This window comes from Mauremys mutica, chromosome 5 (assembly GCF_020497125.1).
Source record: "Mauremys mutica isolate MM-2020 ecotype Southern chromosome 5, ASM2049712v1, whole genome shotgun sequence".
Taxonomy (NCBI): domain Eukaryota; kingdom Metazoa; phylum Chordata; order Testudines; family Geoemydidae; genus Mauremys; species Mauremys mutica.
In genome coordinates, this window is record NC_059076.1 from 95,204,665 (window position 1) to 95,231,220 (window position 26,556).

A 26,556-nucleotide genomic window follows, 5' to 3' on the forward strand; every position below is an offset into this window, starting at 1 on the left:
AGGCACAGGTCCCTTATTCATGTGACTGCATGGTACTCTATATAAGGTACTTAAATGGCCTCCATCAACATTATATCAGAGTGCTTCACAATCTTTAGTAATTTTATCCTTACAACCCTGTGAGGTAGGGAAGTGCATTTAACAGATGGGGAACTGAAGCAGAGAGACTAAGTGTTGTGCCCAAGATCACACATAAAGTCTGTGACAGAGCAATGAATTGAACCGGGGTCTCTCAAATCCCAGGCTAGTACCCTAACTGCCCTAAACCATCCTTCCTGTCTTACTCAGCTATACAATAGGCATGTTTGAAAAACCTAAATGATTCCACTTGGAGGGCCCCTGGAATCCAGTAAATTGGGAGTTTTGCTGTTGACTTCATGGGGACCACCAGAGGGCCCAACAGAGCAAACTCTCTCAGCTACTACTGTCTTTGTGAGTTCCTAGGAAAGAATTAAGAGTGAAATAAGTTGCAAATCTTGCTTTGAAATGACTGGGATTCCACCCTACATATTTAGTAGGCAAAGATATTGGGCCTGATTCTCCTGCCACTGACAGCAGTTTAAAACTAGAATAATTCCACTGACTTCAGTAGAAGTATTCCTGATTTACACCAGGGTGAGAGGAGAATCAGCTCCATTACATTTATTCTAAAGTTATAGTACACTGGGGAACTGAACTGCATTCAGTTTTGCAATTTGTGGCTTGCACTCAGACCTAGAGTCTAATCTCATATCCTTTTAATCTTAGAGTCATATTTTATAATTTTTATTACTTCTTAGTTGTATTGCAGCAGCAGCTAAAGGCACCAATCAGGAGCAGGGACCATTTGTGCCAGGCTCTGTACAAACACATAGAAAGACACAGCCTTTGCCCTGACATGCTTGCAATCTAACCAAGGGCAAGATGCGACAAGTGGCTGTGAAAAATAACTGGAAGAAGAAAGGAGGGAGGATAAGGGCAGTATGCTTCAGCTAGAGTGCCTTTGCAATTTGTTGTTGTAATGGGGGGAGTACTTGACATATTTTATACTTAAAAATACCCCAATAAAAATAGAAAAAATATTAAGTCACATATTAAGCCTGAAGCCAAACTACTGACAGACACACAACTTCCACTGACTTCTGGGAGAGCTACACACGTGTCAAGAACTATAGAATCAGGTACATTACATAGAGCTAGATTTTAATGCTGCAATACAAGTATTGTGAATAGAGACAATGTGTTCTATGTAAAACGAGGGCTTTCGTGGGCTAGAATCCACTTCATCAGATCAGATCAGATCTGATGAAGTAGGTTCTAGCACACAAAAGCTTATGCCCAAATAAATTTGTTAGTCTCTAAGGTGCCACAAGGACTCCTTGTTATTTTTGCTGATATAGACTAACATGGCTACTACTCTGAAACCTGTGTTCTATCTGTTTTTATTGAATTGTACATAATAAATTTAAATCACATCCATATATCTAGAATTACATTGAAAAGCAGCCTTGCTTAACATTGTGGAAGACATTCTGGGTTGGTTTTTTTTCCTGATTCCACCTCCTATTTTCCAGATGTGTAATGACTGAATCAGGAGCAAAGAGAGCTATGTTTAAATTTCATCTCTCTAATTTCTGTGATCAATTTTCTACTCTTTGCCCTAGAGCATGTAACATGCAAATGTTAGGCATTCTGAGGTTTCTTTTTGTATAGAACCATAAAAGTACTTTTTTTCATTTTGAAATGATTCCTCCCCTCTCACCCAAGGAGTAACAATCTGACCATGAAGGTTGGTGTGATTAACACCCGTCACTCCTACATAAATGTTCCCAGGCCAGCAGTACAGGATGCTGATGTGGGCGTAGGAAGGATAGAGAATGGGAACAGGAGGTAAGTCAAGTATACTAAGTAGGTCAAATTCTGCTCTCGGGATTTTTTAATTTGTATTAGTTTGCATGGGAATGATGGAGACAGGTGTTTGTCCCTGTCTTGGTATCTTCTCTCTTCCATTGATAAGAAGTTTAGCTTTAACCTACCTGTGATACATTGTCCATTGTAATTAATTAGGATAAGGTAAAATGTGACTATATTTGTTAGTCAAATGATTTGGCTTCCTTAAAAATGAAGTTTAACTAGTCAAAAAATACACTCAAATAGTCATTACCAAGTTTTCACCATCCAGCAAAGTGGCTCATGCCTTGAGTTGGGACAATACTGCAAAAAGTATAGCTGTGAGTAAATCCCACTTTGCTGGCATTCACAACCCTTTTTATCTGATTATTTGTAGACGTTCAACTGAGCCACTTTTTATTCACAAGAAAGTCCACTGAAATCTAAGCAAGATGAATACTATTCTGAATAAATATTTGTGAGCATTAAACACGGGGAGACCATTTTTTTTGCAGAGAACCACCACACAGTTAGAAATGTTTGCAGATAATTTTACACACAGAAAAGGGGATTTTTTTTCAGATTTCTAAAGCTTAGTTCATCAAAGCAAGGAACTGAAATAATATCCTGTGACTCAGATGATTGATCATGTAGCAAAAAAAGTGAATAACTTTTTATTCTGACTGCTCATACGCTAATGCTTTCATGTTTGGCTGTCTAAATTTAGACTCCTCAATCCATGTTTTGGCTTCTAAACAAAAAGTATTCTGATATTCAGAGATGCTGAACACCCAGAGCTCTCACTGAAGTTAAATTGTAGCCTATCGTTTGTTTACAAGCTAGTCACTATGGCCACATTTTTCAAACCTGAGTGCCTAAAGTCAAGCATCTAAGTTTAGACAATTAAATAAAAGTGTCCTGATGAGCACCTGCAGCCAGTCCAGTCCTATTGATTTCAGTGGGAGTTACAGGTATTCAGCACAAAATTTTGCATGCAAGCTTTGCTTGAGGAATATCTAACTAGACAATTTCAATGTACAAGTGCATATCTGGTGTATCTGCAATTTTGGAGGCTGGTTTAAAAAATTGGCCCCCAAAACAGGTGAATTTTAAAGTTAAATGAAAAGAGTGCTAAACCCAGAAATGTGTGCTCAGAGCTGCCATTAACAGTCATTAGGGGGCATTCAACAGACATGTTAACTTAATTTGGTAAAACTGCTATTCCCTCTGCTATGAAACCCACTTTCTCATTCAGTAAAGAAGGCATCATGGATTGCATAGGAACATCCTATAACCAAGCAGTGTACACTGACATAGGGGTACATTTTCCTCTTGATGTAAATGTGTAACTTAATCCCTAACTCTGCAAAGATTTTGCGTGCTCTTAACTTTACACATGTGGGTAGTCCCACTGACTTTCCAAGGTTGGGGCCTTAGCTTTGTACATTTCTGCAGTACCAGAAAGTACTCTTGTGTTTTGTAGAGTTTTGTAGAGTTCCCAGCATAATCTCAATACTTAACAAATAACAAAAGTCCATACCAAAAATAATGTTAATGCAACTTTAAGGTTTAGAGATAAAACACATAAGTAAATCGTGCCTGGGGACCACTATTTATGAATTAGCAAAACCAACAAAGAGTCCTTGTGGCACCTTAGAGACTAACAAATTTATTTGGGCATAAGCTTTTGTGGGATAAAACCCACTTCATCAGATGCATATAGTGAAAAATTCAGTAAGCAGTATATATCTGAAAACATGGGAGTTGCCTTACCAAGTGTGTGTGTGGGTCAATGCTAACGAGGCCAATTCAATTGTGGAAGTGGCATATTCTCAACAGTTGATTATTTTTGTAGTGCTAGTGAGGCCAATGCAATCAAGTGGCAAAGAGTTCTGTGGCGCCTTATAGACTAACAAACGTATTGGAGCATGAGCTTTCGAATTCACCCACGAGAGCTCATGCTCCAATACGTTTGTTAGTCTATAAGGTGCCACAGAACTCTTTGCCACTTTTACAGATCCAGACTAACACGGCTACCCCTCTGATACTTAATGCAATCAAGGTGGATGTCACTCATTTCCAACAGTTGACAAGAAGGTATGAGTATCAGCAGAGGGAAAATTACTACAAAAAACTCCAAACATATATATATACTGCTTACTGTATTTTTCACTACATGCATCTGATGACGTGGGTTTTAGCTTTTGCCCACAAAAGCTTATGCCCAAATAAATTTGTTAGTCTATAAGGTACCACAAGGACCCCTCATTGTTTTTGCTGATACAGACTAACACAGCTACCGCTCTGAAACCTATTTATGAATTGTTGCTGTAGTACGATTGTACATACTGTTTAATTATAGGTCTCTGGCTGAAGCATATGATAGTTCATCCATATTACAAACACAGGAGCATGGGGACAGCTGCAGTGGTTATTCTTCCACAAACAACTCACAGGCAGTGAAAGGAGTGCTACATAGGTGAGTTACATCCCAGGAATCCATGTTTAGCACAGTGTACTACATATTTATGTGTTTACCTATCCATGTATGCATTTATTTACACAAGTTGAGTGGAGATATTTTGGTAATCTTTCTCATGTTTAAAATATCTATTTTAGGGGGACATTCTTGAGTTTACAATTAAAACTTGACATATATACATTATTTTTGGAAGGAAATACCCTCAAATCTAAGCAACTGAGAAACTCTCAGCAATAATCACTAGATATATGAAGTCTATGGCTTGGTGCCAAATTTGCTTCTGGTAATTAATTATACCAATAATTATTGCATTAGCACCTAGAATCCCCAACCCAGGGCCGGGCCCCATCGCATGAGGTACTATACATACACATCATTAGTAAGAAACAATCCCTGCCCCAAAGAGTCTCTTCAGCTTTGTTTTTTCCCATCAGTTGGGGTTGGCAGCTCTTGTTCTTTGTTTCCAAACATTCCTGTCAAGTGTGTCTTCCAAGCTGACACCAACCTTCTTCATATCCTCCTTTAGCATCTCAAACCACCTTTTTCAGGGTCTTCCTCAGGGTCTCTGTCCCATCACTAATAGCTCTTCTACTCTCTGGTCAACATATCCCACATCTCTGCCCCTAAAAGAGTATACAATCTAAAGCAGGGCCGCCCAGATGGGGGGGCAAGTGGGGCAATTTGCCCCAGGCCCTGGGCCCTGCAGAAGCCCCCATGAGAGTTTTTTGGGGCCCCTGGAGTGGGGTCCTTCACTCGCTCCAGGGGTCCCAGAAAACTCTCGCGGGGCCCGGGCCCCTGGAGCTTCTTCCGCTCCGGGTCTTCAGCGGTGGGGGGTCCTTCCGCTCCGGGGCGGAAGAACCCCCCACCGCCGAATTACCGCCGAAGACCCAGCTCTTTGGCGGTGGATCCCGCTTCGGCGGTAATTCGGCGGCGGGGGGCCCCTGCCGCGGGTCTTCGGGGCACTTTGGCAGCGGGTCCCAGAGCGGAAGGACCTCCTCACTGCTGAATTACGGCTGAAGCGGGGGCCCCCCCACCGCCGAAGACCCCAGGCCCCCTGAATCCTCTGGGTGGCCCTGATCTAAAGACAAGACAGACAAAGTTTGGTAGAAAGTTGGGGACTAGAGAAATTAAGTGACTCACTCAAGATCACAAAATCAGGCCGTGATCGCACTGGAAATTGAACTCTAATTTATTTAGTCCCAAGATTTGGGGCAGGGACTGTCTTTTTTGTTTGTACAGTGCTTAGCACACTGTGGTCCTGCACTATGATTGGGGCACCTAGGTGCTACTGGAATACAAACAGTAAAATATAATAATAATAATAATTAATAATGCAGTACCTTAAGCACAAGACCATCCTTCCTCTCTCTAATAAGGAGAGTTGGTCCAGGGAAGATTTTGGCTTGTGATTTTTAAATATTTTGTTTATAACAGAATCAGCCAGTCAACAAAGGGAGCACTAGTTAACCAAAGGAAATTAATAAAACAAGCAATCTGGATTGCTGTGTTGAGCTGACATCACTGTTATTATCAGTGATGCTGATACACAAATAAGGAACAAAACCCACAGATTTTTCCCCCACTGAAAACCCACAAGAAAAATGTGTTCCAACTGTAAAAGGAAAACATTTATAAGACAAGAAATCTTATTTTCAGGCTTTTAAGTGAGAATTACAAACAGTGCAATTTAAGAAAACTGTGTGGACTGATTTAAATCAAAGTGAATTAAATCACAGATTTTAATCAGCAAGAAGAAAACCTGGATTTAAATTAATGTTCATCTTGTTTTGAATTTGAACTTTCTTTATTTTCTTAAAGAAAGGTTGGTAACTATTAAAACATGTTGATAGCTTTTACACTAAATTTGATACTTCTTTTTGCTAACCAGGATACATTATATCTAAACAAATTTATACAAGCAATTATATAGCATAACATACCATCAGATTCTTAATTTTTGCATTTTTCCTATGTTGGAAATAATGAATGATATTTCTTATTTACTAGATGATTAACTGTTTTTTTTTTCCTTGTGATTTGTATCACACTGTATTTGGATAGAAATTATAATTCAATTAAAAATGTACAAAACCACCATTTTAAAATGGTTTGCTAGCTAACTCCAACTAATATGTTGGATACATAATGTTTATTGAAACATATTTTGCATTTAAAATTAACTGATTCATTAAACAAAGGAAGTATTATCTGCTGTTTGTGAACTGAACTAATGGTTTCTGGTCATCACATCCTCCACAATTTTAGAACTAGTTAGTATAGCTCATCCTCTCCCACCTCATAGTTTGGAAGAGAAAAAGAAGCTTTCCTGCTTTTTCAACTCCTAATCTATTTCTCAACTTTGATTCAACTAGTCATTAAACTGAACTAGTGGAATAAACTGAAGTGAAGAAAATATTCTCCTTGCACTTGCAGAAGAGACTATTGCAGTCAAAAGCTGGTTTAGCTCTTCAACAAACTTTGGTTTCAGATCCTTAACTAGTGACTTTCATCAGTTCAGTGGTTTGACTTTCTTTAAAATTTTGGCAGCAAACATGTACTGCTTGATTTTTTTAAATATAATTTTAACAGCTTTAACAGATTTTAAATTGAGTCCATAATAGAGGATGAGATAATTTCAAATTTAATTTTAAGTAGTTTTAGTTTGAAAAATAAAAATGTATTAAGTTACATTTTTTAGAAATCAGTTTTTTTAAAAATTGACTTGTATTCAGCCTGTAAGAAAAGTATTTAAAAACTGAAATAATGAAACTATACTCAGATCTCTCTATTTAGTTTTCTCTAAGCTTATCCTGTCACTGATATCTAAACTAGACAGTATCAATTTAAAATATTTGGTCATATAAGGAGAAAATTAAACTTCAGTTGATATACAATTGACATATTTATCTTCAAGTTTTCTGTTTTAGTTGCCATATAACAGTGGCTCTCAAACTTTTTTAAAGGTGACCCCTTTCACATAGCAAGCCTCTGAGTGTGACTCCCCCTTATAAATTAAAAATACTTTTAAATATATTTAACACCATTATAAATGCTGGAGGCAAAGCGGGGTTTGGGGTGGAGGTTGACAGCTCATGACCCCCCCCCATGTAATAACCTCGCAACCCCCTGAGGGCTCTCAACCCCCTGTTTGAGAATGCCTGCTATATAACATTTAATACAACATGGTAAAATTATTGGAGAGAAATATTGCTCTGATAGTCTTCAAGCTAGTAATTTTGAGTGCAAGGGTCTTATGTATTCAACACTGGATCTATATTATGTGCCAGGCTCCTTGGTATCTTTGGTGCATGGAAGAATAAAATTCTACTATTATGGCATGGAAACATTTGACTATATGGCATGTAAAAATGTTCACTGAATTAAAAATTAAAATAACAGTCAACACCATTATACTTAGCTCAATAACAATTAGAATGTTTATCCATGTATTTCATACAGTCACAAAATTTACACCTTGCCTCAGAATTCAGGGCTAACACACTGGAGATACAGTAGAAACTCAGTTATGAACACCAGAGTTAGGAACTGACCAATCAACCACACCTCATTTGGAACCAGAAGTACACATGCAAGCAGCATCAGACACACCCTCCTCCCCCCACCCCCAAAGGAAAATACAGTACAGTATTGTCTTAAATATAACCTACTTTAAAAAAAGGGAAAACAGCATTTTTTTCTTCTGCATAGTAAAGTTTCAAAGCTGTATTAAGTCAATGTTCAGTTGTAAACTTTTGAAAGAACAACCATAGCATTTTGTTCAGAGTTACAAACAACTTCCATTCCTGAGTATCAGAGGGGTAGTCGTGTTAGTCTGGATCTGTAAAAGCAGCAAAGAGTCCTGTGGCAACTTATAGACTAACAGACGTATAGGAGCATGAGCTTTCGTGGGTGAATACCCACTTCGTCGGATGCATGACATTCACCCACGAAAGCTCATGCTCCTATATGCCACAGGACTCTTTGCTGCTTTCCATTTCTGAGGTGTTCATAACTTTGAGGTTCTGTAATGGGGGCCTTGTTTTAGGATGTAAGTCCGGTGTGCCACCCACAGAATACACTGTTCCACACTCTGCTCCCCTGGGTGCTGGTAAGGCAAAAAATCCATTCTGCTGATGGAACAGAGGTGTTGTGTCTCTCTTTCCCCTCCTACTGGTGAATGAGGTAGGTGGGGGAGGACTCCGCCTACTGGGAGCTGTGTCATCCATCAACCTGGCTTGTGGGAGGAAGTTATGAAATTATTTTTTATTTAAAAGCTAAGTGAAGGAGTTTGTGTGGGATCTTCAGTTCCCACCCCTGCAGCTGGTGACTTTCTCTTCTGTGTATGTGCGTGGGCAATCTTATTAGCTGATCTTTTGCTTTCACTCTGAATTCAGTGATTTTTCCCTGTCCTATAGGCACAAGGAAGAATGGGGGTATTGTGACTCCCCACTTCCACAATCTGACAGCTCCTCCTCTTGTGGATCTGTCTGATTTGTACAAAGCTAACCGTCCTCACTCTGCCTGGTGAATGAAATCTACAGTGAAAGTGACATATGTGCAAACGCACTGAGACATTTAGGTTTCCTACAAAGTTTTTTTTTTCCCCACAAAGAAATTAAGCTTCTTTTTAAAAATATTTAACTAATATTTCTATCTATTTTTAGAATACCCAACTTTTTGGTTACCTTAAAAGACTGGGAGAACAGAATTTCCGATGAAGGCTGCCAAACCTCAGACTCTTTCTTGGAAAAAATTCAAGGTCCACAGCTAAGATGGAGCAATAATTGTAATAATCAGAATCTCTGTGATGAGATATCAGAAGAAATCATGTGAGTTTTGTGCTCCTTGTGTGGGGTACATACATGTCAAATCTTTGACTGCGTTCATATGGTCCTGTTTATGTGGATTTTTATCTGCTTGTTTTTTGTATCTCACTTTATGCCACAAAACAATTTTATTTTATCTAATTTCAATAAAATCTGTTTTGATTAGGTGTAACCATTAATGTTCATGGCCTAGTTTTAAAACACAGGCACCTTGACAACACAACCAGATTCCCTACTTGAGCATTCAGCTCACTCAGTCATTAAAAAAATGGTTCAGTTGGAATGTCTAAACATGAAATATCCTATGAGGCTATGAAGACACCTGCTGTTTAAAAACAAAATTCATGTGGTCAGGCATTTAACAGGGTAAACATCAGTGGTAAAATCCTGATTCCACTGAAGTCAATGGCAAAATTCCTCATGGCTTCAATGGCACCAAGATTTCACCCCTTTTCTTTTCAGAAGTATTGAAACTCCAAGAAAGAAAAACGGAGACATAGTCAACATTTCACTGGTTTTCTTCATCTCTATATTTACTGGTGAATATTTTCATTTTAAACTTATCAAACCAGTTAGGCAACCTTAACTAACCTATGCAGCTGTAAATCTTACTTTACAAGCCTATTTAGTGTCATGCAGAAGATATGCGGTAACTATTTTATTTTGCTGTTTCTTAGGGAACAGCACCTACCTAATGCCATTGCACAGTATAATGTTAACAACAACAGTAATAAAGATGAGTAAGTACTCTACAGTTTCACTATAAAGTTATTTGTATTGTAGAGAATGCTTTTTAAAAAAAAAAAGCAATATACCTAATTCTTTCCTTGCAAATTATTGCATCATACAAGTAATTCAATAAGAAATTTCATGTATATCTGAATTATATGCACAGCAACTGTTTTTCTAACACAAGTCAGTAGTGTCCTATTTAACTATGTAAAAATGGAAATAGTTGAAAACTATAAACAAAGGTTTTATTCAAAGGCCAAAATCTTAAGTATAATATTAGACTTATAGAACTCAACTGATTTTAACAGGGAAAATAGTGGAAATAATAGTTATATGTATCCCAAGAGCCTATCACAGAGATATTGTTTCTTTTTTAGAGAGAAAAAGAAAAAAGAAAAGAAGGGGTAAGACAATAATATTGCATAGTTTCTTTACAATCTTCTACAAGTTATCATTCTAGTTTTTCTGTAAAACCATAACATTTTAATCCATTTTTTCAGCAAGTCTGATGGTAAAAAGGAAAAGAAAAAGGACACAGAAATGCAAAAGAACAAGGAAAAACACAGAAATAAAGAAAAGCATAAGAAGAGAGACAAGAAAGAGGAGTAAGTGTTCTTAATTTGGTTTTAGAATAGTGTTATGTTCTTCTAGTAAGATTGCCTAGCCTGTACAACTGAATCCAGTCATGGGTATATTGCAAGCATGTTGTGTATGTTAGCCCTAGATAAGTGAATATGCTGACCACTCTTTGGTCTTGTCTGTTCATGAAGTTGTTCCTGATTAATTCCATGTGTGACCACTCTTATTCCAGAATAAGACTGCCTTGTCTCTGTTAAGCTTAAATCCTAAACAGGAACAAGGCACACACAAAGCTTATGTCTACACTGCGCACCTTATAGCGGCACAGCTGTGCCAGTACAGCCACACCGTTATAGTTCCTTCTTGTCAACAGGAGAGAGCTCTCCTGCCAACAAAATAAAAGTAGCTTTGTCATTGGGAGAGCATCTCCTGCCGACATAGCGCTATCCACACTGGTGCTTTTCTGTAGTACTTTTGTTGGTCAGGGGTGTGGGGTTTTTTGCTATAATGTCTTCCGTGTAGCCTGCTCTATGCCAAGGGGAGAGAACTCTCCTACCAGCATAATTAAACTACCCCCAAGAAGTGGCAGTAGTGCTGTCCACGTTTGCGCTTCTCTTGGTGACATTTATGTTGCTTGGGGGTGGTTTTTTCACACCCCTGGCCATGGGCAGCATGTAATGGAGGCTGGGGTAGGCCAAGTCTCCCCAAACCTTGCACTGCTGGGGGTGGGGGAGCAGCGGCACTTTACCGCACAGGCCTATAGAGCCCATGCCCAGGCCCCAGCCAATCTGAGGCCCCTGGAAAAATCTCTCCTCACCACAGTCCTGGGGCTGGAGGAGACTTGACTCCCTGCTGTGGCCGCAAAGCTTTTCTGGTCTTGGGAGTGCAGCAGGGTGTGTTCGGAAAGGAGTGACTCGGGGGCAGGAAGAGGCAGAGTAGGGATGGGGGAGTGGCTGAGAGTGGAACAGGGACAGGGAGGCAGGGGAAGGAATGGGATCGAGGAGGGGCTTGGAGCTCTGCCATTGTGCTCCCTGGCCATGAGAGAGGAGCTCTACGCTCTCAGCCCACCTCCGTGGCCCTAACTGAGCTCTCAGCCGCTCCCCCACCCATGCCAGCCAGGGCCACGAGGGGGTTGAGAAGCGAGTGGGGGTGTGGCCTTGGCCGACAGATGTGGGTCAGGGTGCTAGCCTCCACAAGGGGAAGCTTCACCCGCTGTCCATGTCCCTGACGGACAAAAGTGCTAGCGTAGACATAACCTTATTCTAGAACTGGAGCGTCCAAGTGTGCCTTGTTCCTTTTTAGGAGTTGAGCTAAACAGAGACAAGGCACTCTTATTCCAGAATAAGAATGTCCATATGTGAAATTAATCAGCAAAACTTCATGTATAGAATCCCTTATGTATAGACCAAGCCCTTTATGTATTTAAATTCTTCCAGCTGCTTTAGTCAAGCCAATTTCATAGCTGTTACCACTCCTTCTGCGGGACGGAGTGTTACTTGTTCCACTTAACAGCAGGGTATAATTTCAAATCAAATGAAATTTGAATATATAGTATATAAATTTTGGTAACCTGTTTTAGTTTAAAAGTCTAAATATCCCAGTACTGTATTTTCAGAATCTTGATAACTTTACTATTACTAAATTCAACAGTGAATAGATATTGGTACACAGAGACACATGCAGTAGATCTAAGGGTATGTCTACACTACGAAATTAGGTTGATTTATAGAAGTCGAATTTTTAGAAATCGATTTGATACAGTCGATTGTGTCCCCACTAAGTGCATTAAGTCGGCGGTGTGCATCACAGTACCGAGGCTAGATTCGACTTTTGGAGCATTGCACTGTGGTAGCTATCCCACAGTTCCTGCAGTCTTTGCTGCCCATTGGAATTCTGGGTTGAGCTCCAAATGCCTGATGGGGCAAAAACATTGCCGTGGGTGATTCTGGGTACATATCATCAGGCCCCCCTCTCGCCTTTTTTCCTGGGTTACCCATGCAGACGACATACCACGGCAAGCATGGAGCCTGCTCAGCTCACTGTCACCATACGTCTCCTGGGTGCTGCTGGCAGATGCAGTATTGCAGTGCTACATAGCAGCATCCCTTTGCCTTGCCTTGCGGACGACAAACGGTGCAGTATGACTGGTAACCGTCATCGTCATCCCGTCGGTGCTCCTGGCTGGCCTTGGTGAGGTCGGTCGGGGGCGCCTGGGCAGACATGGGTGCTCCTGGCCGGCCTCGGTGAGGTCGGTCGGGGGCACCTGGACAAAAATGGGAATGATTCCAGGTCATTCTCTTCTTTAAGTTTTGTCTAATGGAGATTCAGTCCAGCCTGGAATATCATGCCAGCTGGAGGCTTCTGCCTCAGGCTGCTCTCCCACTCGGCAGCACCACGTGGTCACACCTACCCCAGCCTACCCCTTGCTCCCATGGCTCATGAAGGAAACAGGAAATGAAATTCAAAAGTTTGTGGGGCTTTTCCTGTCTACCTGGCCAGTGCATCTGAGTTGAAAGTGCTGTCCAGAGCAGTCATAATGGAGCACTCTGGGATAGCTCCTGGAGGCCAATACCGTTGAATTGCATCCACATTACCCCAAATTCGACCCAGCAGGGTCGATTTCAGTGCTAACCCTCTCGTCAGGGAGGAGTACAGAAATTGATTTTAAGAGCCCTGTAAGTTGACAAAAATGGCATCATCGTGTGGACGGGTGCAGGGTTAAATCGATCTAACGCTGCTAAATTTGACCTAAACTCGTAGTGTAGACCAGGGCTAATATACCAGGATTTCAGTAAAGCATTCGATATAGTTCCACAGGGGAAATTAGTTAAATTGGAGAAGATGGGGATTAATATAAGAATGGGGTGTAAGAAACTAGTTAAAGGGAAGATTGCAACACGTCATGCTAAAAGGTGAAATGTCACACAGAAGGAGGTTTCCAGTGGAGTTCCTTAAGGATCAGACTTGGGTCCAATCTTATTTAACATTTTCATGAATAAAAAGTGGGAATGTGCTAATAAAAACTGCAGATGAGACCAAGTAGGAGGGTACTGCCAATATAGGAGGAGAACTGGAATATCATACACGATTTGGATGACCTTGAAAGCTGGAATATTAGAAATGGGATGAAGTTTAATAGTGCAAAGTGTAATGTCATGCACTTAGTGGGGAACAAGAAGAATTTTTGCTATCAGTTGGAAGACCTGGGAGTACTAGTTGAACAGAGGATGACTATTAGCAATGAATGTGATGTGGCTGTGAAAAATGCTAATACAATCTGAGGATGCATCAATCAAGATATTTCCAGGAAAGATAAGAAAGTGTTATTACCATTATACACGGGACTGGTGATACCTCATCTGGAATACTGTGTACAGTTTTTGTCTCCCATGTTTAAGAAACGTTAATTAAAAGTGGAACAGGTGCAGAGAAGGGCTACTTGGAAGTTCAGAGGGATGGAGAACTTCCCTTATGAGAGAAGACATAAGGGGCTTGGCATGTTTAGTCTAACAAAACAAAGGCTGAGGGGAGATATGGTTGCTCCTTATAAATACATCAGATGGATAAAGGCCAGGGAGGGAGAGGAGCTATTTCAGTTAAGGGCCAATGCTGGCATGAGAACAAATGGATATAAACTGGCCATCAATGAGTTTAGACTTGAAATTGGACAAACCATCAGAAGTTTTGGAACAGCCTTCAAAGGCTAATATTGACCAAGAGGAAAAATCAAGAAAGAAAGACTACCGGAATGGAGAAAGGAACACCAGTGGGTAGGATATTAAGAGGAAAGACAGTACTAATACAAATGATGCTAATTGTCAGGTAGGCGATACCAGTAGTAGAATGACTGTACCTACTCAGGTGAGGAATCTGGGTGAAGCTAAGCAGAAACAACTAAGGTGTCTGTGCACCAATGCAAGGAGCCTGAGTAACAAAATGGAAAAACTAGAATAACTGGTGCAGGAAGTGAAACCAGATATTATAAAGATAACAGAAATATGATGGAATAGTAGTCATGACTGGAGTACGGGTATTGAAGGGTATGTGCTGTTCAGGAAAGGCAGAAATAAAGGTCAAAGTGGTAGAGTATTACAGAAAATACAAACCTATACACAGTTCTTATAGTTTTGCAAAACTGTTTTGTTTTTGTTGTGTACGTTTTACCACTTTGTGTTATCACTTACCTTTGCATGTGTTTTTACTATTGTATTGTATATAATGAACGTACTGAAATTTCACTGCATGTAGTGTAAAGAATATTTGGGCCAATTTCTGGCTGCTGTTGTGTGTGTAAAGGGCGAAGAGAGCACCTCCACTTGCTCATTTGTGCAGGGGGTAGCCAAAATTGTGATGCTTGTGCTCCTGAGGGAGAGTAAGAGAGCTACTAGACATTCCAAAGGAGGCATGATGGAGTATGGCTATACCCTTGCTCCTTTTCACCAGTAGCTGGACAACCAGGGTGAGTGGTGGGAGAAGTACCAACTGCACCATTAAAGGATGCGCTAAATGCTGCTCTAGGGTGCACTGTGGCAGTACCCTCAAACGGTATTTTATCCATTTGTGTTTTCCACTGGCAAAATGCCTCCAGGAACTGCAACAGGTGCAGTGTGCAATTATACTTATTATGGAAGTGGCTACTAATGCCACTCTGACTCTTTATTGTTTTACATTTATATATTAATTACATTTATACAAATGCTGAAAGGGGAACCTAGCTATACACCTAAAAGGCATCAAAATATCTCAACAGAACTGAAGTGAAGCAGTGCAATTCAGTATGACTGAGCACCAGCAAACCACGCAACTTAAGAACTCAAACCCCCTTCCCCTCCGGTCCAGCAATAACCCTCTTTTCAAATACCTGGGGAGTAGAGAGGAGCTTTACGGTATGCTCTGAAGCTCATCAGATTCAGGCTTTCCTGAAGTGACGTAGGGAGTGAATTCCAAAGCTGTGGGTCCCTCACAGAGAATGTCCCATCAACAGCCCAATTTATAATACCAGACTTCAGCTCTGGCACTTCTGCTGTTCTCCGCTATGGTATTTTAGCATGAGGAGAGAAGTGGTCTCTCATGTAGGTAGCTCGTGAGATCTAAATGTTCACTGGTCAAAACCAATTCCGTAAACTTCACCTGAAGCCCTACAGGCAGCCAGTGCAGAGATTGAAGCACTTGTTGTATGATTATGCTCCTAGTGAGATCCACCACTGACCAAACAGGCTGCTGTATTCTCTACAAGCTTCAGCTTCTGGATGATTTTAAGGCATAACTTGATATTGAGTGCAGTGCAGTAATTTAATCTTGAGATGATAAAGACAGGGATGACAGTCACAAGGACTGCATCCAAAAGGAACAGGCACATTCTCCTGACTATACAGAAAATGATAAAAATGTGATTTGGCTCTTGCTGCTACCTGATTTTCTAGTAGCAGTTGGAAATCCAACCAGACAATTGCAAACCTAACCAACATGTAGAAGAGGTGCCCTTAATTAAAAGGAGAGGTATTCTTGCCACATACTTTTGGGGAGAAGCAACAAGAATATCACCACCTCAGTCTTGACTGGGCTGAATGTCAAACATCTAGCTGTCATCCATGCTCCAATTTCACACACATACTAAGCTCATTGAGCATTTTAATTGGTCACATGAAATGGTGACAAAGCTGCATGCCATCAGCATACTGGATATGATGCAGTCCTTGTCTCATTAACCCTCTCAGTAATGCCACACAAATATTGAACAAGAGGGGTGATAAGATGGAACTATGCAGAACTTCATATAAAACTTTACCACCACCCTTGTGAAAACCCACTGCAAGGATGTACTGGGGCCAAAATAAAGCAGCCTCATCCACTCATATTAGGATCCAAAGGTGAGTTAACAGCACTTACAATGTAAAGAGTCCTGTTTTTCTCTTAATGTCACACCCCAATGGCTCCCTCCCTTAGAGAGTCCCCAAGGAAGGCAAATTAGCATTGTATGTGGCTAACGCTGTTGCAAGCATTGCAAAGCATTTTGGGGAAGGTCAAAGGTGTGTGAGTGGGGAATGGAAGTTTTTTTGGCAGGTACAAAAAGCCCTCCTCCCCCTTCTTCTAACATTACACCTAGACTTGGCCAGTCTGGATCATGCGTGGTATAAATATAGAAGTAGGTTAAAGCTTGGGGCATTAATGCTTTCTTCCTTCAAATAACTTAAAGCATTTCCAGCACTCTCCGCTGTTATTATTTTATCAATAAAGCTTTAAAATTCAAATACATGGTGTGCCTCCTCATCTCCTCCCCCCAAAAAATCATGTAGTCCCAGCCTAATCAACTATGGGCCCAAGCAAATTAATAACGAAAATCTGTCTCATTAGTATGTTTAGGCATTTTACTTTGTAAATAAATAGAATTTTGGGGGCCAGGAGGAATGTAAAGCAATGAAGTGCTCTAGGTTCCTTAGTTTCTTTTGCAATCCTTTGCAGTGTTTCATCTTTCACAACCAGTCTTAGACTCCCCTAATACTGAAGGCATGATCTGTTCAATGCATTCAAATACTAATGGCCACATAACCATTTCCTTCTGAAAAGATGAAGCATAGATGCTTTGAGTCATTTATTCTACAAAGAAGAAAATTAACTTAGTGGGAAACAGATTATTTTGAAAAAGGTTGAAACTACATGTCACTATGACTTTGTGTTGAAGCCTGCCAATTTAATTTTCCTTGTGTCCTAGGTTCTAGTATCCAAACCATGTTCACCAACTAGTTTCTTATCCAGGAATTCGAGCAAGGAGGCTAATTTTCACTTAAGGGTGTTCTTGCACAAATGAACTACCTACTAAACTAAATGACCAGCATATGTTAGTAACCATGGAACATCTTTTGTGGTTCCTAAAACCCATTTCCATTTTTATAAGTTTCTCACTAATATTCCCTTTCCTTCCTGCTTACTGCTCAGGGAGAAGAAAGATATTTTTGTTATTGATCCATCAGGAAACTTGTATTATTACTGGCTGTTTTGCATCACATTACCTGTCATGTACAACTGGACCATGATCATTGCTAGGTGATGTATAACAGTGTGCATTTCCCCCATCCTCTCTCGTTCCCCATTAAAGTAATGAAATCCTCGTATCTGGTTGCCACAAGGAAAGCCTTGTTTTATCAGATAGAATGGATAAAAATAATGTATTGACCCAGTACTTTTACCGTGTTTATCCTTTCAGTCTGGTATTGAATACAGTCTACAGACTCTTAGGTTCAATAGCAGAGATCACACACATTTATTTACAATCTCTAAAGTTCTTTCCATCATGTCTTTTGTCCAGTTCAATAAAGGACTTTCATTAACTTAATTTCATTATATTTTTCAGTCTGATGTTTCAATATTTTATCAGTCTTACGCTCCCTGGTAATGAAATGCATATACATTAACTGGGTTTGGCAAAGTTATAAGCAACATAAAACAGGATCTTATAAAGGAAAGTGTTAGGCAATCTTACCCATTGGCATAGATATGAGCTCCACCTACAGTTACTCAAATTAATTTTTCTCAGTTATATATTTTTAAAGATCCTTATAATCTGAGTTGTAAACATTTTCTGAAAGTGGATCTGAAAACAGGTTTTTCCACAAATCTTTAAAATATACTTTGTAAATACTTGTTTTTATGTTATAAAATTTTTGATAAAAATATTACATTTTCCAAAGTTGGAACAAGCATGACAGAGATTCTTTAAAGAACACACACAAAAAATTGTAGGGCCTCTGAATATATGGCAAATTTACTGTATGAATTACTGATTTCATTGGGACTGTTTCAATTGTGTACTTTTTTTCTTTTCCTATCCAGAGCCTGTTTTGATGAACTTCAGAATGACCATTTAGAAATGTGGTTCATTTTTGATTATATATCAGATATAATCTATATTGCTGATATGTTTGTCCGGACAAGAACAGGTAGATGTATTCACTGTTTAGTTATCTACATTTATCTGTGTTAGGACTTGAAGGTGCCCATCAGTATATGATTTAGGGGCCAAATACAACAATTAAAGAAGCATTGGCTCTCTCCTGGAATGGACCAGTTAAATTGACTCTCCAGTTACACTTTATGTCTATGAAATGATGAAGTAAAGAAGTATCTTGCTGGCAATTTTCCCTCAATAAAGGAGGCTGGAATGACTTCACACTGAAATATATCTTGACATACAAGGTCATCCTGATTTCTAGCAGAAAGGAACTGAAGTCCTTCCATTGCAAATATAATTTCTGCAGTTTTAGAGTCACACTTCAAATATTTCACAGACACACACACTTTTTTATATTCTGTGATGTACTTCATCATGTTTTATATATCAGACATAAGTTTATCTGTAATCTACTTTAGTGTCCTAATTTAAATGTTCCAGAAAGCAGGGACCAATCTAGCAATCCCTTTTAGGCACAACTGTCATTGAAATTCAACAGGAATTTGCCTGAAAAAGGAGGGCAGTGTCTAGCTGCTTATGCTCAAAACAGGGCTTTGGCAGGAAATGTGAAGTGGTATATAGAGAACAACATTATACATATGGCAGGATGTGCTGATTTGTATTTGCCACTGACAAAACTCCTAGAAAACCCCAGTCACTGAAACTATACTCAAACTATATATACTGCCTAATCAAACTAAAGCTAGAACTCTTATCTTTTTTCCCCTTTGTTAAAGATTTTAAAATATCTTTATAATCCAAGCTGTAAACATTTTCTAAAAGAACAGAAGAAAATCCCTAGGGAGGAGGAACCATTTGCCCTCTTTTGTGGGGAATCTCTGGTGAACAAGGGGTCATATTGGTGGAGGAAACATAAAATTATACCTCCTTACCCCAGGTATAATGAACATAGATTATGAACTGCAAACCAGGATATACTATGTGGATAAAACTCTGCACCACATTTATGCAGTAGTAAGGAATATATAAACCTCTTGCCACCATTTAAGCCAGCTGCAACCTTTGCTGGCTGAACTTGAGAACCATCTAGTACAGGACAAGGCAGAGAATCCATTTGCTCTCTGTACGAGTTAGAATCAAGATTTTAAAAAATGTGTTGTTAAAACTAGGTTCCTAATTCCATATTTAAGCACCTAAATCAGTAGCCTGATTTTCAAGAGTGATGAGCACCCAGCAGCTCCAGTTAGCTTCATTATATTTATGTATCCATTTTTTACAAATTTTACCCTAGGAGGAGAGTTGTTTCGGGGTGGGGGTGGGTGAACAAGGAATGGAATGCACATGCGTGAGCACTGCCCTCACTCTAACTCTCTCTCTCCCACACAAGGGCCTTGAAGGTTACTAGATGCTAGGGCAGCAGAAACCACAGCAGGAAGAGGGTGGACTTGGGAGGCTGTAAATGTGACACTTCCACCATGGGGGATGGTTCCTCCCTTCAAGATTTCCATACGACTCCACGGAGCCCAGCCAGGCCAGGCAGTACAGATGGCTCTGCTTAATCAAGTCATCTAGGTCCAAGATTTGGCCCCGATTGCTTATCTACAAAAATTCAACATAGGGCCTTAAAGTTAAAATCCAGTTAAAATATATAGCTGTTAAAACTATGCATCTTGATAAAAATATGGAAAATTATGTACGGCCAGAAACTCTATAGCCAAAATAATTTTAAAGATTAATTTGACATTCACATATAACAGAATGCAATAGATGATAAAGCAACAAAAAAGTCAAAGAATTTTAAAGACTTTTATATTTTATTTTAGGTTATCTGGAGCAAGGTCTGTTGGTGAAAGAAGAACTTAAACTTAAACAGAAATATACAGGAACTTTACAATTTAAACTAGATCTACTGTCAGTCATACCAACTGATCTACTGTACTTTAAATTAGGTCTGAACTATCCAGAATTAAGAATAAACAGAGTACTTAAAGTATCTCGTATGTTTGAGTTCTTCCAGCAAACAGAAACAAGGACAAACTATCCAAATATCTTCAGGATCTCCACTCTTGTCATGTACATAGTGATTATTATTCACTGGAATGCATGTGTGTACTATTCTATCTCCAAAGCCATTGGATTTGGGACAGACACATGGGTCTATCCAAACACCTCTGATCCTGAATTTGCCCGTCTGGCTAGAAAATATGTATATAGCCTCTACTGGTCGACGCTGACCTTGACCACTATTGGGGAAACACCTCCTCCAGTAAAGGATTCTGAGTACTTCTTTGTGGTTGTTGACTTCTTGGTTGGGGTGTTGATCTTTGCTACTATTGTTGGTAACATTGGTTCTATGATCTCCAATATGAATGCAGCCAGAGCAGAGTTTCAAGGAAGGATTGATGCTATCAAGCAGTATATGCACTTTCGAAATGTGAATAGAGAAATAGAAAAAAGAGTTATTAAGTGGTTTGACTACTTGTGGACAAATAAAAAGGCAGTGGATGAACGAGAAGTTTTAAAATATCTACCAGATAAATTAAGAGCAGAGATCGCAATCAGTGTTCATCTGGACACATTAAAGAAAGTTCGAATTTTTGCAGATTGTGAAGCTGGCTTGTTAGTTGAACTAGTCTTGAAACTGCAGCCTCAAGTCTACAGTCCAGGAGATTACATTTGCCGAAAGGGGGACATTGGACGAGAGATGTACATTATCAAAGAAGGTAAACTTGCTGTAGTAGCTGATGATGGAATTACCCAATTTGTGGTTCTAAGTGATGGCAGCTACTTTGGGGAGATTAGCATACTTAATATCAAAGGCAGCAAAGCTGGCAATCGAAGAACAGCCAACATTAGAAGCATTGGATACTCAGACTTATTTTGTCTATCTAAAGATGACCTCATGGAGGCTTTAATAGAGTACCCAGATGCAAAGGTCCTGCTGGAAGAGAAAGGTAAGGAAATCTTGCTGAAGGATGGGTTACTGGAGATAAATGTTACAAATACAGGAAGTGACCCTAAAAACATTGAAGAAAAGGTCAGTCAAATGGAAGGAGCAGTGGACAACTTACAAACAAAGCTTGCCAGACTGTTGGCTGAGTATGATGCCACACAGCAGAAACTGAAAAAACGACTGACACAGGTTGAGAAAATACTGAAATCAAATATGCAGTTTGAATTCTCAGATTTAGAAGAATTAGATAAATAAATCTGGAGTGTCAACACTAGAATAAAACACTGGGGACTGCCACTAGCAGTTAAGGATAAATCCTGCAAGATACCGAGTGCCCTCAACTCTTATCTTTGATGATGTGGCCCTTTATTATAAGCTACTACTTAGTCATGAAACATCACTTATTTCCTAGTAGGCAATACACATACACAGTAAACGTCAAGAAAAAAATAAGAAGAAGAATCAGGAATAAGAAAGGAGCATAAATATTATTGTTTTCGTGTTAGGAAATGCTACTCAGTCCTGGGCTTGCAGTTATATTTATGAAGTGCATACATAAATTTAGTGTCTTGATATTTAATCTCAGTGAAAATGTTACAATATAAACCTATCAATCATTTTGTATTTTATAATTGTATGCCCTCCAGGACAAGGACTGTGTATTTGTATTTCCTCTGTATTTTGAAAATAGCTGGTATATGTTAGGCCCTAAAGCAAAATAAATAATAAATATCGGTAATATAAAATGTTTGCTAATGGATTATTTATATTATCCTTTATGTAACATTGTAAAAACAAGTGCATTTAATCTACGTACTGTGTTGATAGTCATGCAAAGTTGTACTGCATGTTATAATTTTTTATAATTTTCTTCTCATTCACTATATAAATAAGGAAACATTTGGTAAGATTTTTATTGGTTATCTGAAGTCTGCATAGGTATACAATAGAACCTCTGAGTTACGAACACCTTGGGAATGGAGGTTGTTCATAACTCTGAAATGTTCCTAACTCTAAACAAAACATTATGGTTGTTCATTCCAAAGTTTACAACTGAACATTGAGTGAATACAGCTTTGAAACTTTACTATGCAGAAGAAAAATGCTGCTTTCATGTTATTTTTTAGTAGTTTATGTTTAACACAGCACTGTACTTGCTTCTTTTTTGGTCTCTGCTGCTGTCTGATAGTGTATTTCTGGTTCCAAAGGAGGTGTGTGGTTGACTGATCAGTTTGTAACTCTAGTGTTCATAACTGTGGTTATACTGTAAATATAATATGGCCTTTAAACAAGCCCCTAACCTCACCAACCTCATTGTCAGAAGCAAGCTCCACACAGACCAAGACACACCAACTCAAAGTGGCACCACACCCTGCCAGTAGATGTACAATAGATGTAAAACCCGAAGACATATTTCCACAGCTACAATGATCAATTCCTCCCACAACACACCTTTCAAGATCCCTGGGTCCTATACATGCCTACCACAACCTGTGATGGACATCATCCAGTGCATCAAATGCCCCAAAAACAACTGTATGGGTGAAATCAGACAATTACTACACTCTCAAATGAACTCATAGGAAAATGATAAAAGACAAAAATAACATATCACCCATGGGCACTTTTCACAAAGCGATCAGTTCATCTCTGACCTATTAGTCATCATCCTCAAAGGAAACCTAAACAACTCCTTTAAAAGACATGTCTGGGAACTTAAATTTATAACTGGACACTAAAAATCATAGTCTCAACAAAGACACTGTAATTTTATAGCTCATTACAATAATTGTAACCCACTAACCCTTGTTTGGTCCTATGAATGCAGAGGTGTTAATTGCCCACTTCATTTTAAGTGGTTTCTTGCAATGTATTTAACCCTTTATGTTTAACATGCTGTCCCACCACGTATTTAGCTGTGACACTCTGGTTACCCTTTGCAGACCTGAAAAGCAGCTCTGTGAAGCCTGAAAGTTTGTCCCTTCCACCAACAGAAGTAGGTCCAATAAAAGATATTACCTTACCAACCTTAATTTTGGCATTTCCTAACTTCATAGTGTTTGGCTTGGCAACCTTTAAAAAACCCTATAGTAAAATAATATTATGTGGTTTATTATTTATATTGCTGCAGCACTTACGGGACCAAGTCCTATTTTGCTAGGCACTGTACAAGCATTTCAGAAACAGTCTTGAATGGCTTACTCTAAGAGTCTAATTAGCAAAACTCACAATTTGAAGAAGGGTATGAGATGTTACCTAGAGTAGGACAACTTGTGGTTCAGTGGTAGTAACATGAAGTAGCTGCCAGATATCACTGTTATGGTGTTGATGTCCACTTTTCTTCACTAAAACACATCTATTGCAGGGCTGGCCTTACCATGAGGCAAACTGAGGTGGCCGCCTCAAGTGCCAGACTGGGGGAGCGGGGGCACCACTAGGACCCAGAGTGTAGAAAATTGTGTCTGCTGCTGGTGCATATGTATTCTCCCTGCTCTAGATGCACAGAGATGGTGGAGTGCTGTGCTGGAGGAAGGAGGGCACAAGAGACATAACAGGCAGGCAGGAGAAAAGGTGAGAGGGAGTAACAGAAAGCAGCAGGAGCTGCAGGGAGAGAGAGGAGAAGGAGCCTCTTATGTACCTCTCTAGCATCCCCAGAAGCCTGGACTGATTAACACCAGCTTCTCAGGGAGCTTCCTGTTTCCTGCTGCTTCCCTGAACCCACTTGAGGAGAACAGGCAGTCAACTGAGTAGTAGGAGCCAGTTAGGCCCTTAAGATGCTGATATCTTCCCTCACTCAGGCCCAGCTACGAGCCTGCTTATTTGTCCCCTTCAATTGAGTGTTGAGAGCCACTATAGCTGGCACAGAACAGCAGTCATGAGTGAAAGAAGAAAACGCCCCTCTGGGGCAGCATTCAGAAAAAGGAAGAAAGCAAAGGAAGCTTTTCTATCTAAGCAGGAAGGAGCTCTCCTGAGATACATAGACACAAATATTCACGGTGAGCCTTCCGGTCCCAGTGAGGATGTGAGTGGTGAGGAGATGCCTGATCTTCCAGTTAGTCAGAGTGCAGGTGACCTGGCAACTACTGCAGCATCCATATCTCCATCTCAAGTGGATGTAACCATGCACATTCCTGAAGAAAAGTGTAGATCAGAGAAGAGTGTGGTGGAGGCGCAAGAAACAGCTACTGCTGAGTTTAGTTCCTTAAGTCTAGATGATCCAGGACTGTGGACCCACTTGAGCAGTAGCCTGAGGGACTTCTTTGTACTGCATGGGCCACAGCAAGTGAAAAACTTCATGTTCTCCAAAGACAATGAAAATAGAAGTTTCCATCCAACACGTTACTGGCGTGAAATCCCCAATGGTGACAAAGTGGAGAGGCCATGGTTTATGTACTCAAAAGCCCAGAATGCTGCATACTGTTTTTGTTGCAAACTCTTCCAGTCTAATGTTCCAGCCACATTGGGTTCTACAGGAACAAAGGACTGGAAAAATCTGGCTAGAAATCTGGCATGCCATGAGAAGGCAGCAAATCACCAGAGAGCATTCCATAGATGGAAAGAACTTGAGATGAGACTAAGGTTAAAGGCCACCATAGATGATCAGCATCAAGAGAAGATTGCATCAGAGTCTCTTTACTGGCAAAACGTTCTGAAAAGGCTCATTGCCATTGTGAGAATGCTTGCTACCCAAAACCTAGCACTGTGTGGCACTTCAGATCAGCTGTATGTGCCAAACAATGGAAACTTCCTTAAAATTGTGGAGCTGATGGCTGAATTTGATGCTATACTCCAGGAGCATCTAAGAAGAGTCACCACCCAAGAAATGTACACACACCACTACCTTGGAAAAACAATTAATAATGAGATCATACAGTTACTGGCAACAAAAGTCAAACAGAAGATTGTGGCAGATCTGAAGTCAGCAAGATATTACTCTGTTATTCTGGACTGCACACCTGACATCAGCCATACAGAACAAATGACTTTAATGGTGTGTTTTGTAACAACAGAACCTATTGAAAATGTCCCTGCAATGGTGACTGTCAGAGAGCATTTTCTAGAATTTCTTGACATTGCTGATACTAAAGGAGCTGGTATGACAAATGTGCTTATTAAAAAGCTGGAAGATACGGGAATTGCGATAGCTGACACGAGAGGTCAGGGCTACGATAATGGTGCCAACATGAGAGGAAAGAACAGAGGAGTGCAGACATGGATCCGAGAGTTAAACTCTCAAGTTTTTTTTGTCCCATGCAGTTCTCACTCATTGAATTTGGTGGTCAGTGACGCAGCATCAGCTTCTAGTGAGGCTGCTGAATTTTTTAATGTAATTCAAAGCATCTATGTATTTTTCTCTGCATCAACTCATTGATGGCAATTTTTGAAGCAACATCTAGGAACATCCTCTCTGACACTGAAACCACTGAGTGTCACATGATGGGAAAGTCGAGTGGAGGCGATAAAACCTATCAAACACTAAATTGGGAAGATAGATGATGCCATAGTTGCCATTATGGAGGATAATGCTATGACAGGAACTTTTCATGGGAGAACAGTGGCAGAGGGAAATGGAATCACCAGAAACATACATAACTTCAAATTTCTGTGTGGCTTAGTGTTGTGGCATGACATACTGTTTGAAATAAATGTTGTAAGCAAGAGACTCCCAGGTGTTGACCTTGATATATCTGGAGCAATGGAACAAGTGGACAAAGAAAAGTCATACTTACAGTCTTACCGGTCAGATGAGGGATTTCAAAATGTTCTGAAGAGTGCACAGAAGTTGGCAGAGGAACTTCACACTGAAGCTATTTTCCCACCCATTCAAGAATACAAGAGTCACTGAAGAAGACGACATTTTGATTACGAGGCACGGGATAATCCCGTAAGGGATCCCAAACAACAATTCAATGTTGAATTATTTAACCAGGTGCTAGATTGTGCAATACAGGTGTAGGTCTACACTAGAGACAGTGTTGAGGGAGGCATAGGGGTGTCATTTGAGCTCCCCACCTCAAGTACCAAAATGTTTTGGACCGGCCCTGATCTATTGTGGAGGTCAGACTAGATGATCATAATGGTCCCTTCTGACCTTAAAGTCTATGAGTCTATTGTCATAACCACAATTTTTGGAGTTTTAATTGGCCCATAAGTCTGCAACATCAGTAATGGCCACTAGATGCCACTGCTGTTATGTGAACAAATT

At 39.9% G+C, this 26,556-nt stretch overlaps 1 protein-coding gene across 3 annotated transcripts in view; it reads left to right on the plus strand.

Moving 5' to 3' along the window:
* CNGA1 (cyclic nucleotide gated channel subunit alpha 1) overlaps nt 1–21,892 on the plus strand; it is a 42,740-nt gene extending 20,848 nt beyond the window's left edge. For 2 of the 3 annotated variants that reach the window (XM_045019876.1, XM_045019875.1), the window contains exons 2-10: nt 1,747–1,869; nt 4,232–4,348; nt 9,016–9,180; nt 9,855–9,917; nt 10,287–10,313; nt 10,410–10,514; nt 17,425–17,532; nt 18,319–18,425; nt 20,221–21,892. In XM_045019876.1, coding sequence (XP_044875811.1) covers nt 1,763–1,869; nt 4,232–4,348; nt 9,016–9,180; nt 9,855–9,917; nt 10,287–10,313; nt 10,410–10,514; nt 17,425–17,532; nt 18,319–18,425; nt 20,221–21,605 — 2,184 coding nt within the window. In that variant the 5' untranslated portion in view covers nt 1,747–1,762 and the 3' untranslated portion in view covers nt 21,606–21,892. The remainder of the gene's footprint in view (nt 1–1,746; nt 1,870–4,231; nt 4,349–9,015; nt 9,181–9,854; nt 9,918–10,286; nt 10,314–10,409; nt 10,515–17,424; nt 17,533–18,318; nt 18,426–20,220) is intronic. The other variant, XM_045019877.1, reaches the window with a different exon arrangement.
* The last annotated feature ends 4,664 nt before the right edge of the window (nt 21,893–26,556 follow it).